General features: G+C 39.1%; 1 protein-coding gene across 3 annotated transcripts in view; it reads left to right on the top strand.

Moving 5' to 3' along the window:
- Positions 1–16,084, top strand: part of pdlim2 (PDZ and LIM domain 2 (mystique)) — a 32,439-nt gene that overhangs the window by 12,780 nt on the left and 3,575 nt on the right. For all 3 annotated transcript variants that reach the window (XM_041999982.1, XM_041999981.1, XM_041999980.1), the window contains exons 6-8: positions 2–150; positions 1,272–1,335; positions 13,700–13,818. In XM_041999982.1, the coding sequence (XP_041855916.1) occupies positions 2–150; positions 1,272–1,335; positions 13,700–13,818 (332 nt within the window). The remainder of the gene's footprint in view (position 1; positions 151–1,271; positions 1,336–13,699; positions 13,819–16,084) is intronic.

Raw genomic sequence — 16,084 nt, 5'->3', positions numbered from 1 at the left:
GGAAGCGGTCATAGTGAGTCGAGATGAGAACCAGAACTACAGAGAGTACACAATCTCAAGCCCTGCGTCGTTGTCTCCGGGACCTTATTCCCCAGATCCTCCTGCTAGCCCTGACAGAAAGGATATGCTGACACCGACCATAAACAAGAGGTATACCTCCTTACTTGATGATTTTGATTTCATTGTAATGCTCTTCCTCAATCAGGTATTCAGTTCAAATTAGACTGCAATGCAAAGCTTGGAAAACCAGATATAATCAATTCTCTGCAGTCCTGGTGCATACTTAAATATGAAAATGGTAACAGAATGGTTTCCATGGTAGAAACCAACGTATTTGTGTAGTTTTCTGCCTTTTCCAATTACTTGAAGTTAAAGATTGGGCGGTCAACAATAAGGGTTCAGCATGAACATGGACTAAGAAGTCATTTGAAAGTTCCACATTTCAGATGGACAGGTAATTTTTATTAAAACACATCCATTCACTGCACACAGGCCTGTATCTGTACAGAAGGCTGCAGAAATTGCTCTTCTGACTCCACAACAGGCAAGTTAATAGGTATGAGAGTGACCCACAGAAAGTGGAGCCATGGGGTTGTACTGTTGCAACAAAGGATATGCACAGGATATCACATTCCTCCCTTTGCATTCAATTTAACAAAAGGCAGAATGTGGAATTTTCACTGTGCTTTCTCTGTACATGGACACTCTCTTGGGCAACTTTTAATGGACCACAGTTTGTCCTGCTCGTCTGGACTGTTGAATTTTGTTCAGCACTCAGTTTTATCCATATAGTTAATTTAATTGGTTTGTTTTGCTTTTTCTTGTTGATCACTTGAATTTAATTTTCACTGTTTATAACTTTGGCAGTAATTTTAGTAGTTTAAGTTCATTTTTATTTATAAACTACAATGGTCCACCAATAGGTTTACAGTGACGTTGGACATTTTGGTCTTATTCTGCATGTGGTTCTTACAGGACTAGAACACATGAAAATGTTTTAATTAATACATTATATATATATATATATATATATATATAGTCACCATCTATTTAAATATTCAATTGATAAATTATCACTGGTGCCTTTTCTTTTAAGGATCATTTTAAATAATTGAAAAAAGATAAACACTGAGTTATAAAAAGGTTTCATGTAAAAGTGAAGGACAAGCAAGATGGAGAAATCTGTGTATTTGTGTCATGTCTCTATATACTTACTATAGATTGCTCTAAAGCCTTCTATGCATCACTGACTTATTTCTGTCCTGTTACAGAGTCCAGCTGCGCTCATGGTCACCTGAGGACAAAAGTAACAGGCTGTCAAGACCACTGTCTCAGGTTGGTTTTGACTAGATCCGCCTCTGGGTCCTTTGTAACTATAAATGCTAGCAGTAATTCTCTCTCTGAGAGCTGTACTCATGAGCTGCCCATCATTTGTTTAGTCACTGGTTTTCCACCCTTCAAAAGTGTAGCTGAACTCCAGTTACAACATGTTTCTGATTAGATGGAGAAAACTGGTTCTTATCCAGTGTGAAATTGCTGTAGTCTGCAGCCAGTTTGTTGTGGTCTTTGTCTGAATTATGTTGTATGGATTTTTGATACTTTCTATTTTAGATTTGGATTTCAGGATTATCAATTGGGTGCAAGGAGCTTATTACTGAATCTGTCATTCATCTGTCGCTGGAGCTTTAGGCTGCATTTCACTCAGACAGTACAGTTAAGGGTTTGCCTTCTACGCTCTTTGAACTGTATTTATTTTGACTGCACCGACCCAGTTTTAAAAGAATAATATATTTGAATTATTTGCCTTTGCTATTAAATTGTTCGTTGCTGATACCCCAGATGTTCCCTAGGATGGGTTTGTGGATTGTGTGCTGCAGGTCACTGTGAGGGCAGGTTACAGACAGGGTTTGACATCTTTACAACAGGGTGTGCATAAGCTACAAAGGTCAGTCTTTGAAAATATTTGGCATTATTCCAACAGTGGTGTGGACGGGTTTCATTCTGAGACTGTTTCAAGATAGAAATAGTTACTGTGTGTCAGAACAATGCCCTAACCTTTAGCTGTCTCAGTGGAGACTCATTAGTCTCAGGGTGGTAAAATATAGAAAAAAGCAAAAATACAGACTTAGGGTTATAAAAGTTCCTTTAAAACTATGATACATTTACCCTTCCAGCAACAAAACCAGGAGGGGGGGGGGGCGTGACTGGGTTGCCTGGAAAGGCTTCAGTGAGTTAAAGGGAGAAAATGTTGTGGGAAAGTTCATCATGAGCTATTTCAGCTATGCTTACTTACTTGGTCTCATGCATGGGTCCCACTGAAGACTGAACATGTGAAATGACAAAGCAGGAAAAAACATACAGGACCTTTTGTCGTGGCAGAAAGAATTTCAGACATTTTTGTAACTTTGGACGTTACATAAAGTTAGATAAATATGCAGAGGTTTGAACTTAAAAACATTCAAGCATTTCTCCCAAGAGGCAGTTGTCTGGAAGGTCCAGCCATAAGATTGGAGTCTTTATTTGCATGTTGAAAGCACAATGTCAAATCCCTGAGATTGTTGGCTCATGTTGAGTTTCTATGTCTTTCACACTAGAAGGAGGATGGACCAGTCTGGCCATGCTCAAACTTCCGACCAAGTGGGTCTTTTGGGGATGTTCAAGAGTTTTTCTGAACATTCTTGACCAGTTCTTACTGAAATAAAATACTTCTGTCATACATGACCTGCATGAAATTAGGTCAGACAAAGCATATAGTCTTTAGTAATGCAAGACAGATTCTTTTCTGAAATACTACAAGCCATATGTTTAGTCTGTTTCTAAGTTGTTTTACAGCACTGTGACTGTGCAGGATGTATCCATGTCAAGACAGAATATAGATAGTGATATTTCAGAGCTAATGCTCTTAGTAAATGAAGAGACACATTCATTTAGCTTTATTTAATGGCATTAGCCACTACTCATTGATTACAAAAAGAAAAGGGATACTTTACGTACAAAAAAGAGGGGTGGATTGGACCTAAAACTTTGTACACATAAGATGGTTGCCAGGCAGCTATGATAGATTAGTTTTTGTCAAATGCACTTTCTTGGACCACTTCTCTAATGACACAATTTTATCCTGATTGGCTGAAGACTGACGAACATGCATGACACATTATGTTTCTTTTTTTTTTTAAGATGTCATCAACCATTATCTGGTCTGTTTGTCTTCCACAAGAAGTATTGAAGTTATTACATGTCAAGAAGTTATTACATATCCCCTTCAGGCATCCCAGTATACATATAGACTTGGGATGCAATGGTTTTAACTTCCTGCAAGAATTTTTGTTACTAAAAAACACATATTGCTACTGAACATCTTATTCAAAGTCTGTTTGATTTAGTTTCTTTACGCCCTACAAGTCTTGTCTTGAGTTTTCAGGCACAGTTGTCAGCTCTCCCATCCTGTAGTACATTTATACTCCATCCCTGAAGTTACTTGCAGGTCATTGCCAGTTCAAGTCAAAATTATGATTATTGCTCAATAATTTGTTCAATAATTCAGACTAAATCTGATTTGTGAATCTTTTTTCATTAGAACTGTTCTGGTTTCAAAGTTAATTTTATTTATCATTATGAATACATTTCAGCCTGTGAGAGCAGGTCTATTTCATGTAACATGCTTTTTTTGGGATTTAGTTTAGTGGATACAAGCTGTTGCCAGGAGAGATGAAATAACAAAAGATGCTGCTGTGGTGCTTGTGGTGCAGTTTGGGAATTGTAGGATTAGTGTTCAGTGATGTCCTGACTTTAAAGTCGGGACAGCTTAGCCTTTGTATTCACTGAGGAAGAGTTGCTAGAATGGTCTTTGTTTACAGCTGGGTTGTAACATCCCGTTCCTTGGCTTGCTGATGTGCATCACAGCTGATTGATGTTGCATCAGTCTTCAGTGTGTTATCACCAAAGCCCTTTGAAGCCACTGTAAAGTACAATTGTTTTTTTCAGAATCTAAAACTGCATTCAAAAATCCTCTGAGCAGTTATGTCTTGACGTGGCTGTCTGTAAACTGTAGTAAATTTACCCAAAAAAATGCATTAAGAGCTGTATTTTTGCAAAAATGAATGGGCTGTTCTTCCACCATCTCCACTCGTTTTGAAAATTCTTCTTTCCCCAATTTTTCTTATGCAGAAATCCTAAGTCGGGTTAGTGGATGAGTTTTTGTTGTTGCCTGAAATCTTCCTTTTGGGGAGCTCTAGTTGATTTTAAAGTGATGATGAGCTTCCCTCTGCAACACTGTTTTCAGTGAGTGGAGTTCTTCCATGGTGCTTGATGAGGAAATGGCTGGGGTGGGGAAGAGTCCTGCCATGGGCTCATTGTGTATTATGCTGCTCTGGCTGGCATGAACACAGTAGCCCAGTGAGCGCTGAGATGTGGAGCATCCATGACAAGGGCCTCTGTCCTGCCTGAGAGGTGTAGAGTGCTGCTGTATCAGGTGATTGACCTCACTGAAAAGCCCTTAAAAGGTTTTTCCACCCTTATTTTGGCTCTCAGAATTTAGAGAGTGGGGTGTGCAACAGAATCCCCCCTTTTCCATGGTGTTGGATGTCCTGAGAAAAGGCCCCATGTACAATAGTAGCTGTGATGGCAGATGCTGTGAAAGGCTGGTGCTGCTATTTCCCTCTTGTCACAAGCCTTGTTGTTGAGATGTGAGCTGTAATGGTGGGGGGCGGGGGGGGGGGGGGGGGGTCTAGCTGGAGCTGCGTGGACACCAGGGAGAGACCTCTGCCATTCCTAACCTGTTTGTAGGCCATTGCACCACCATTGGAGAGTCCAGTCACTTTTAATCACAGCAGAGTAATGTTTGGTTCACTGGAATGTTTTTTTTTTAACGTCATCAATTTTAACGAACCGCAGGCCCCGGCGAGAACTGTGAGGAAACAATATATTACTTCTGAAGTGGCTGCACATTTTATTGACATTCAGTCCTTTATCTCAACATATTGTTGATCTTAACAGAACTGGATCTCTGCTTTTACCCAAGGAAACACTGGAGAGTTTTGTCCTGGTTGATGCAAAGATGCTTGGTCGAGTTTTCTCCCAACAAAACCCAACAACCTGCCTTTTAGACCCAATTCCCACATCACTTTTAAAAACATTTTATGATTTCTTTCAGTATGAACTTTTAAATATTGTGAACTACTCTCTTCAGACAGGTGTTTTCCCATTTGTTTTCAAAATGGCTCCTTCTGAAGAAGAGTAATTTAGATCACTCTGTTTTTAATATTTACAGACCTGTATCCAACCTACCATTTTTAAGTAAAACCATAGAAAATTTTGTTTTTATTCAGTTAAATGACTTTTTGCATGAAAAAAACAATAGCTTGGAAAAATACCAATCTGGTTTTAGGACAAACCACAGTACCGAGACGGCCCTTTTAAAGTTCGTTAATGACATCAGGTGTAATTTTGTGGCACGGAAACTTTCAGTTCTTGTTGTTCTACTGGATCTAAGCGCTGGCTTTGATAATTCACATGGCATTATGTCTGAAGGGGCTGGCTGCTGTCATGCTTCAGAGCGTCTGTTTATATCATCAAGAAGTGACCATGAGATCTGTGTTTCGCTAAACAAGGCCAAAATAAAAAACTTCTTTTCATGAGACATGACCCGTCTCTCAGCCATTAAGACCAGGTTCTCTATGTGGGTTTTAATTGCTGCATTTTGAGGTTCTTGAGGGCTTGTTTGGTAGGCTTCCTGATGCTGTGCTCGGACACAAACGTTACTGTATATATATTCTCCCAAAAGTAGGATGGCCTGCTATGGCAGGATGACACACGATTTCAGTTAATGGTAAACCAAACTTTTCCTCTCAATTTTAAACTGGGTGGAGTGGGCTTGGTGGTATGAAATGTGTCATCAAGTTCTTTATCCAAAAAAGGCAGGGTAGGGTAGGTATTCATCTATACATTCTTTATTCCTTAAATTTTTGTCCATTATTTCTTCTTTCAGCAGGCTGGCTTGCACACCAGCAGAAAAATTTGTATTGCTTTATTTTCAAGGTTGTGGCAGATTGAAGTACAAAGCTGTGGTCATTGCTTTGGAGCAGAAGCAAAGACTTGGCATTTGGGAATAGAATTTTTTTTTTTTTTTTTCCAATTGAGCCAAAATGGGAAACTTTATATTGCACACACTGTTGGTTGAAAATTAAAGTTAGTAGAAAGTGGAAATTTATAGGGAGAAATGTGCCTCACCTATAGTGGCTTCTCATCCAGCATTAAATACACAGATGCGTATCTTAAAATTGAGTATGATGGTTTTCAGTGATGCGCTATTTTAGGTCTGACGTGAGTGGGCCTCTTGTTTGGTTTGGCATGTTGGTGCTATGCTAAGCCAAGCCAGTGTCCAGGGAGCACTGCTGGCTGTGGCTTTAGCAGAGGGATGTTTTTTGCTTTTCTGCACAGTGAGCTCTGTGACTGGCCAGTGTGAGGCCTTTTCACGTGGACTGGTTGCCGTTAAGCTTGGGGTCCATTGTGGCCCCTTCATGGGCAGCATGCCTCTCCTCATCCCCACTGATTGATCAGCCTGTCTGTTTTTCTTTCCCCTGGAGTGGAAAAGCAAACTGGGGCACTTTTGATTCCCTGTGCTTTCCAGTCCTCTGGGTGCGCTCTTGGGGACCGCTGGCCTTGTAGATTTTACAGGAAAATGTTGGCGGGGAGAAATGGGCTCTTTTTACTAGTTGGTACTGTTTACGAAGGTGGTTTAGTGGTATGTCAACATTCCAAAAGTTGTTGTCAAGGGAACAATGTTAAAAACTGCCCCTCAGGGTATGCATGCCAACAGACATGTTAGATTATATTCCCTAGCTTACATCATATAACACCTATGTTTTAGAGTAGTGGTTTCTAGGGCTGTGTTTGTTGGCCATAAATCTTTTTTTGCTAGCTAAATGACTTCTGCAGTAAAAACTGGAATAATTCTGCTACACTGAGATACTATAAATGTATAGCCTGCCAACATTTCAGATTTATGTTGGCCATAATTGGAGATTCCTGTTGGAATATGAGCGCAAGTTACTCAGTTTCACTGTATTACATGACAGCACAGAGTCTGCTTTGTCCCTTTCTGTAAGTTTTTGTTTGATGGATTGTGATGATCAGGCTAATTACCATTAGAACTACTACAGGATAAAACTACTGTGGGGGTGGGGGGTGTTTACTAAATTTGCGTTAAAAATGGTAGAGAACTAAAGCATTTTTGGTGCCTGCCAATATTAGTTTGCCTAAATTACAAAATACCTTTTTGGTCCTGGTGGAGGTATGCAGGCTGGGACAGCTCTATAAGTAGGATAAGGGTAATGCATATAAAACCAGCTACATGTTTGGACACTTACTCTTTTAAAATGACTGGGTAGGTGTTGAAATATTGATGAGACTCTTAACTGCTTTACTGGCCTGAGCTGTTTTTGACAGGATTGTAAGACCCTTTCCATTTTAATTTTCACATAAGCCTTTCAGGGAAGCGGACTTGTAGCTAGGGCTGTCACGATTAGAAAAAAGAATAGTGTAATCTGTTATTTGACCTAATTGTAATCATTGTTGCATAATTGGTTCATGCTAAGCATTTTTCAGAGACGGGGTGTCACTCAATTTATTTTGTCTGACAGTTTTGATAATCTCATTTAATTTCAGCTTGTCAGTTTGTTTTTGTTGTCCTTTTTGTTTTATAGTGGAGAAAAGGGGCATCATATGATGATGAATTAAAAGAAAGTCCAGTAATTTGTAGTCCAATCATAATGAGCCCCAGATGTGCAATGAGCTTGATGCTGTTCCAGATTAAGCTTTTTTTGGTTTTATTTTATGGGGTGAAAATGTGTTGCTCATGGCGCTCTTCATGTATAAATAAGCCCTCAGACTGATATTTATCCCTCATTGTGTCTCTAAAATTTGGTGGCAGTGTGGGTAAATACCTCCCTCAGACCACCTACGTTATGATCATGTGAGACTGCTTTTGCTTCTCTCAGGGTCTGAAAGTATTTACTGTGCAATTCCATCATAATTCACACATTCAGGCTTAATCTCATTTATCGTTCTGGGAGTTATTTGCAGCTTCTTGAATAAAAAAAAAAATGGTCAAGATGTTCTTGTTGTCTGACGTGTTTAGGAGTAAATACTTAAAAAAAAGCATTAAGTTAAGATCTGGTTCTTCTTCTTCTGATGGTGTGTGGCCGTGGTAAATGAATGAGGAACGGATGTATTTGCCCTGGTCTCCACACGATCTTTCACACTTTAGTCCTTGTTCTTAATGTTGCGCTATGTAAGCCTATGCCAACAATTCATATGTCAAGTGCATTAGGACTGAGAAGATTGAATACTCCTTAAGCCCTCTTTGTGCGCTACAGTAAGGATTGGGTTCTGTACAATGTATGAAATTTTACTATCACTATTATTTTAAGAAAATCCTGCACTACAATTGAGAAAACCAAATCCTCTTAGTATTTTACTTTGAGTGAATTCTATAATGGGTTGGCAAGTTTGGTTCTAGAGAGCCACAGTCCTAGATCCTTCGATGTTTCCCTGTTTCAACACACCTGATTCAAATCAATGAGTCACTGAGCAGAACTTAAGCTGTTGGATCCATTTAATTTGAATCAGGTGTGTCGGAGAAAGGAAACATTGAAAACCTGAGCTGGCCTACCCCTGTTCTTAAGGGACTGCAGTCAATATGTACTCTGACACACTGAAAGGCTGTTCCTGGTGTAAGCCTCTCACTGGTGATGTGTTTCATGCAGCATGCACCTTCCTTTGCAATCAGCATTTTTCCTCCCCTTTGCTACACAGAATCACCTCCAAAGAAGCAATATACAATGTACTCTCTGAATTAAAATTTTTTTGTGATGCAACAAAGCAGTCCTTCACTGTTCTCGTGGTAGAGACCCCCATTTCTGTTTACTGTATCAGAAATTACTGGAGCTGCCATCTTTCTCGTGTGCTGACACAGCGCCCTGTAGATGCTCTGACTGTGTGAGCTGCTATGTTTCCACCAACAAACTGTTTTAGTCACATCATTATTGCAGTCAGCACTATAGTTCTGACGTCTCAATAAAACAACAGTGAAGTGAGGGAGAATTAAAGGTAAAGACTGTTTTAAACAACATAATGTCTCATTTTCAGCGATATATTGTGTTTGTTACAGAGTGTGGATGCTGTAATGCACCATCGTTCAGATGTAATTAAAAGGCACAAGGCATGGGGCATCAGTGGTTACTGTGAGTTTGTCTTTGTTCAGGACCTCCAGCAGTGCATGCTGATGGATATGAAAAACATTGTATACTGTTCTGATTTTTACACAGCTCAAAATATATAATCTCCTTTGCCTCATTGTAGTGCATCATTCATATTTGTGGTGAAGACAGATTGAGCAGTTATGGCACTGTCTCACAGCAGCACCAGGCTTCCCAAAATATAAGCTGCTCCAGGCATCGTATGAACTGCTGTCCAATGCCCTGTAATTGAAGCTACAGGGTGGTAATGATGATGCAGAGTGGCTTGCTTGGAGCCAGACTGAAGACTCCTCTGCTGGCACTGCCCCAAATGTCTCCCATCGGTCTTGATCTGAAACAGCTGCCTTTACTTCTGTTGGCTATTTCCTTGTTGTTGTTTTTTTTTTGTTTTGTTTTGTTTTGTTTTTTTTTTGTCAAGCAATAGCCAGTCATAGACAAAGGCTTAATTGTATTTTACTGTGATTGTGTTCTGTTTGACATTTTCTACTTTAATGGCCTTGTTTTGAGCAGCCAGCCTTATGCAGGGTGTGCCTTTTTTCAACCAGGTGTACTTTTTGCACTATAAAGAAAAAAACTGGACCCAGAATTACATTCATTTACCATCCAAACATGTCATACCATATGAGGAAGCAAACAGCAACCTACATAATCTATTATCTCCCATTAGCACATGGAGCAAACTGAGCTCAGGCTACCACACAACAACCTGAATTAATAAATTATTGCATCACTGTAAAGACACATTTTTCTTTTTCTTTCCTTTTTTTTCTTTTACTTTTTCTTTTTCTTCTTTTCTTTTCTTTTCTTTTCTTTCCTTTTTCAAGAGTATTCTGGCTGTGGCATGTAAACTAAAGTTTATAAGCTACACAAACCCTGCAAGAGGTGAAGGTTGGTTGAACTACGTAGTGAGCTTCTTCAGCCAGCATGCTAACATGCAAACTTTGCCAATGACCAAAGAATCACTTAGCTGAATTATTAGTCAAATACTCAACATTTCTCAAGTTCGGTGTTTTTTCCAAAGTACAGGTAACATGAGTGTCTCACTGAGATATGCATTTTCAGAGCAAGGTGCCTCAAACAAAGTGACAGGATGTGTGGTCTTGGAGATTTTGAGTTTAAAGTTACTTCAGTTACAGAAAAGGGAATTTATTTATTTTCTCTTCATTAAAAACAATTCAAGTCACATGTATACCATTTTTTACTCCAGATTTCTCTGTTGTCCAGAGCCACTTACAAGTTTAAAACTTACAGACTTGCATTTTTTTTTTGTTTTTTTCACTTTCTGTAATATATTTATGAATTTCCCTGCAAAGGGATTAATAAAGTATTTTTCATTCATTCATAATCTTCTACATAAACAATTATCCGTAAATGCCTAAGTATTTACAAATTATTAACACTGATTTTTTATTTTTATTTTTTTTAATCTGTTATCAGAATATGTGAATGTGGTTTCAGAGTCGAGTGGTAGTAACCAAGTCCAGGTAGAAAACACTTTGGACTTGATGCATGCAAACTTCACCCTTTTCAAACTAAACCTCATATTGTTTACCCCATGGGGGAGGGGGATTTAATTTTAAGTTGATAATATTGTTTATAAATAACTTTTTTGCTCCGAAAAAGTTATTTTACGATTTGTTTGTAAGGCATTAAAAAAAGCAAATGAATAAAAAGCAAAGTTTGTGTTTGCATGCACTCCTTCCCTATTAGCAACACACTTAAAATGGCTGGTGTATAGGTTTGTAATGAGTGGCTGGATGTGTTACTGTATGTGCATAGTATCCCAGTGACTTGCCCTAATGATCTTGGGTTTGTTGACTATGAACTCCTGATTACAGTTCAGTGCAGCTTTAATCAGAGCTTCCTCTGCTTGGCAGCCACAGGAACCACTGAATATTGGCTGATATTCTCTTGCATTCTCTCCCATCTTTGGCCATGTTTCTATCCAAGGCTAAATAATAGGCCTTCCTCAGTTTGCCTGTGCCCCTCCCTGAGTGTGATGGTGCATAAAACATGGGGACATTGTTGGCACTACTATGGTGCAGTTTATCAAATGCATTGTAGCTCTTAGATCAACCGTAAGTAATGGTTTGATGGCTGGCATTGGAACAATGGTTTTAGAACAAAGGTATTGTAAAGAGCCTACAGTAGTTTCAGACCAGAGCCGGTTGTGCCATGGCTACTGCAGTAAAATTCTGGCTTTAGATCTTGCAGAATGGAAGAAGGTGATAAGTGAATTGCTTTGATTGTGCAGTTGCTTTTTGTGTTTGTTCTGTTTGCTGCCCTTTTTTTTTTGTCTGCGTTTTTCTAAAGTTCATTGCATTCCTCTTGGGTCTCATAGATCAGAGATGTGATTTTTATTCGTAGATTCTTATGCTGTTAGAAAGCATGAAAATCCAGTCAGTATCCAGACACTTATATAAGACCCTCTTGGTTTGCATTAGTGTGGATTCATATGCACATTCTGTGTGGCTTCACTAGCACTACCTGAAGGAATCTCTAAAGCATGTATGTCCATCAGGTATATGCCCTTTAGATTGTTTCACTGCAGGAGAGGACATAGATGTCTGTGTTCTTGTACTCTGATAATATGAAATGCATGATCTTATGAGCCTTGAGTTATTATGCTAGGTTTATTCTGGAAGGAATTGCAGGGAGCAGCTCCATGACCGTTTCTGGTAAAGGCTTTCTGGCATGCACTACTAATCTGGCCACTCACTAAAGAAAAAGAATAGGAAAATTGGACTAAATTGAGAACAGAAACACTGTTGAATTGAAATTGGGTATTGGGCATATTGGTTACAAAATCTTTGACCGTACAAGCTACTGTGTCGGGCTTCAATATACATCTCAAGACCAGTTCAAAGAGTAGGGTGGAGCCATTTCTGTTTTGGATGCAGCCTGTGTAACACTAATGCCAGCTGGTGACTGTTAAAGAAGAAAAACTCAACAGTCTTTATTTTGAATGGTGTTCTCTCGAGTCATCTGTGGGCTGTTTGATTTGCTGGACTGTGACCAGAACTAAAATGAACTTATGACTTTGTTTACTCAGAAAACTTTAAGTTGTAAAGGACTTTCCTTTTGTAAGCAGTCATCTTGTTGATTTGAAATATTCCAGTATATGTGTATGCTTCTGTGGTCAGTAAGTGGTCAGTATTACAGGTGGATAGGGTTGGATACCGGACTGCAATGTACTTGTGGAATTCCTGACAGTAAAAGTGTCTAAGATGATATATGTGATGTGTAGACTTGTTGTGGTGTTGTGCCTGGTGTTGTTTATGAGCATGTTCCTTGGACCATTTGTCCCACTTATCAACTCACCCAAGTTGCTTTTCATTTTGTTTTTGTTGAAAACTGTTACAAGTCACCGACACATTTGCAGAGACCTTCATTCACAAGCTAATTGTCATCAGTTGCTATGTAGCGCCCTCTTCTGTCAATTCAAACACTTTCCACCTAAAAAAAAATCTAGGCTTAGTTTGTATAGCAAGTGTTTGCTTTCGCTAAATGTGCAGCATTTTCTTTTCTTTTTTTTTTCAAAGGTCATCCTAATTACCACAAATTGACAAATTCTGAAATTTGTACATCATCTGCAAACTATTGAAGTACAAACCTTACTATCAAACCAACGCTGCTGTTAGTGCTAAATATTTCAAGCCTTAAAATCTATCCTCTATCATAGGGGTGGTCAACGTCTGTCCTAGAGAGCCACAATCCTGCAGGTTTTCCAAATTTCCCTGCTCCAGCACACCTGACTCAAATTAAATGGATCCAACAGCCTTTAAGGATCAGGTGTGCTGGAGCAGGGAAATTTGGAAAACCTGCAGGATTGTGGCTCTCGAGGTCCGATGTTGGCCACCCCTGCTCTATCAGTTGAGCAAGTGAAGCATAATTCTGATTATAAATGGTAATATAGAATCTTTTATTTTTTCATGTAGATTGCTGTGATTGAGACATTAGCAGACAGGAATACTGGGTGTGACTTTTATAATAAAAACTCAGGGCATCAAACACAGTGAGAGTATCATTCATGTGGTACATAGAATGAAAGAACCTTTCAAAAGGGGTACAGTTCTTCATGTAGTCTCCTCCCATTTGGCGCTCATTAAGCTACTGATAAATTTCTCCTGTTTTCATTTTGACTGGACAGCTTCAACTTGTCATGCATGTGATCTCATATTTAAAGCTTCCTGTTATGCTGCCACTTTGTTCAGGACCCAAACACTTTTAAAGCACTTATCCACAAACATTATGAATGGGCTCCTTCTTCAAAGCTATACATTGCTTTTTTTCTCTCTCTCTCTGATACAATTGCATTGCATAAAGGTTTATCACTTTCACTCTGTTTTGGTGGAGTTGAGTGAATGTCAGCCTTGCAGAAAGGTTCACTTTCATGCCTATTCATATCCTCTTGTATTCTTTTGTTGTCCTGTTTCTCATAGGAGTTCTCCCCTTTAGACTTGAGACATAACTCAGTTTCCAGCAGGACCCCTACCCCACCAGGACGCTACTCACCCCATAGCCCCATTGATCGGGATGTACCCATGTCCCCTCGACGCAGGTAAATAGCTTTTGCTCCATTTAGTTATTGACTACATTCATACAAAATGGTAATCCTTTATTTTTAAATTGTATACTAGTGTCAGTGTTGGAAAAAACGTCTGCATCTACAATCTTAACTCAAAGACTTGATACACAAGTCTAGCTATATTCATTTATTGCATTGGTTTTCAGTGGTTTAAAAGCTTAACAAAAGTTTCTCTTCAGTCTAAAACAGCCTAAAGCTTCTTTACAGTGTTACAAAGGCGTACTGTCTAACAGAGCACATTCAATTTACAGGTAGCCATTCAGTGCCACCTACTGGTCTGTAGCAGTCATTGTACAACCACAGATTTCAGCCTAAAAATGTCAATATATCCTGGAGGTCTTTTTGCATTCCAACTATGATGTTTAATATGTTTCTCAATACTTGCTTCTACTTGCAAAATCACTGTGGTAAACACGTGACTTTACTCCATCGTGTTTTTGCTGCTTATAACACCATGGAGACACCACCTTACACGTGTCCACCACATGCTTTTATTGTCAGTGGTGAAAAATGTGGAAAGCTGTTTTAGGCTTTTTAAATATAGTTTTGATTTCATCAGACATCTATGTCTATAAAAATGTTAAAATTTTTAATTAAGTTTATGATGTGGGGCGTTTTCATAACTGGAAATATTGTAAAGTGATACCTGAGCAGGATGCAAAGGAGGCCAGACATGATACAAAGAGTATACTGCAGAAACTGTTTTGTTTACAACAAAAATCTATTCTTCAGTTCTTGAAATTCAACAGAAATTACAACTAAACTGAAATTTAAAGTATTATTCATTTCATTTCGACACATATAGGAGGCCTCACAAGACTCCCAACTGACCCATAATAAGAGTATGCATAGTCGGTTTTTATCGTTTACACCTGCTCGCTGAAGTTCTGTGGAGAATTACTTACTCTGTTTACACATGGGTTCAGTGTGTGAGCACTGTGTCACATGGTCGCAAGCAGCTATAAAAACACTGACCGTTGTAAACACACTGTGGCTGATTCAGCAAAGAAACACAAAAAGACATTATTGGAGGAAGAGAGGGACAGAGCAAGAGATGAGACAAGACTCAAGATACAGGTATGACTGTCTTTTACCAGCTGGTGAGATCTCTCAGTAGAGGTAGGATGCAAGATGGGTGCTGAATTGGCTATTAATAGGGAAAATCTGCAAAAGTTCTCTAGTGCATTTTTAAAGTCCAAACGAGTGAAAAGAAATATTTTAGTTCTTTTGTTATTTAGCTGTGAAATTCACTGGTGTTGTGGAGTTGATTCCTGGTGCATGGAGATGTTTGTACTTGCATGTAGTGCCAATAAATGCTAATTAATTTTCAGACTCTGGAAAATGTCATAACATGTCACTCTCCACACCCTCTTTGAGATGTTCTCGTTTTAATTTCCCATTGGGCAGGTGCTCCTCTCTGAGCATTGCTTGGACTATATTTTTCCTCAACAAAAAAGAACCCATTTCTTTTTGTCCCTTTCATAATCCTTAGTGTTCACACACTCGGCTGAAGAATCTGGTGCCTGTGTTTGCACAGTACAGGATGGTTGACTTTGGCCCCTTTTCCCCCCTGGGTATGGCTTGTGATATGACATGTCAGCAACTGTAGTCCATTCCAAAACTCTATATTCCCCAAAAAAAGGCTAATTACTTTTTTCCCTGATCAGCCCCCTTGTCTGGAGCCCCCAGCCTTCACAATAAGCCTCTCCCTGATACTCTTCAGCCAATCACAGTGTCAGTGACACCCATTTACACACCCCTTTATGCCGCGTGGCCAATGGGTTTAAGCCCAGGGGCACACCTTTCAGTCAGAATCTTGTTTTTCTGTCTCGTCTGGTTTAGATAGTTATGTGTTCTGTATTTGTGTGCTGTATGCTGTAATATTTTTCTTTTTCATATTGTTGAGGAGTCTTGGAAATAAAAGGACCGTTTCTGGAGTTATGCATCTATAGCTTTGTTCTCTTTTCTGTTAATGAGGTGAGTTTTGTCATTTGGCTTTTCTCTGTCCAAGTGGTTGTTTTGTTGTACTGCCATGAAATCAGTTTAAGAATTTTGGAGTTTGGCTTTGTGATCTTAAATGTGTTATGGCTACAAGCATGTTGTGTGTCTGATTTGACTAGATTGCCATCATTGCCGCCCCAAGTGAGGGTTTATAAGATAGTAGCATATGGCTCGGTTGTAGATGATGTATGCGTCTTTATTCTATAGATGTTGCATTAAAAAAAATTAACTCCCATAT

This window comes from Melanotaenia boesemani, chromosome 11 (assembly GCF_017639745.1).
Source record: "Melanotaenia boesemani isolate fMelBoe1 chromosome 11, fMelBoe1.pri, whole genome shotgun sequence".
Taxonomy (NCBI): domain Eukaryota; kingdom Metazoa; phylum Chordata; class Actinopteri; order Atheriniformes; family Melanotaeniidae; genus Melanotaenia; species Melanotaenia boesemani.
Note: the sequence above shows the minus strand (reverse complement) of the source record. Positions and strands in the feature narration are given on the sequence as shown.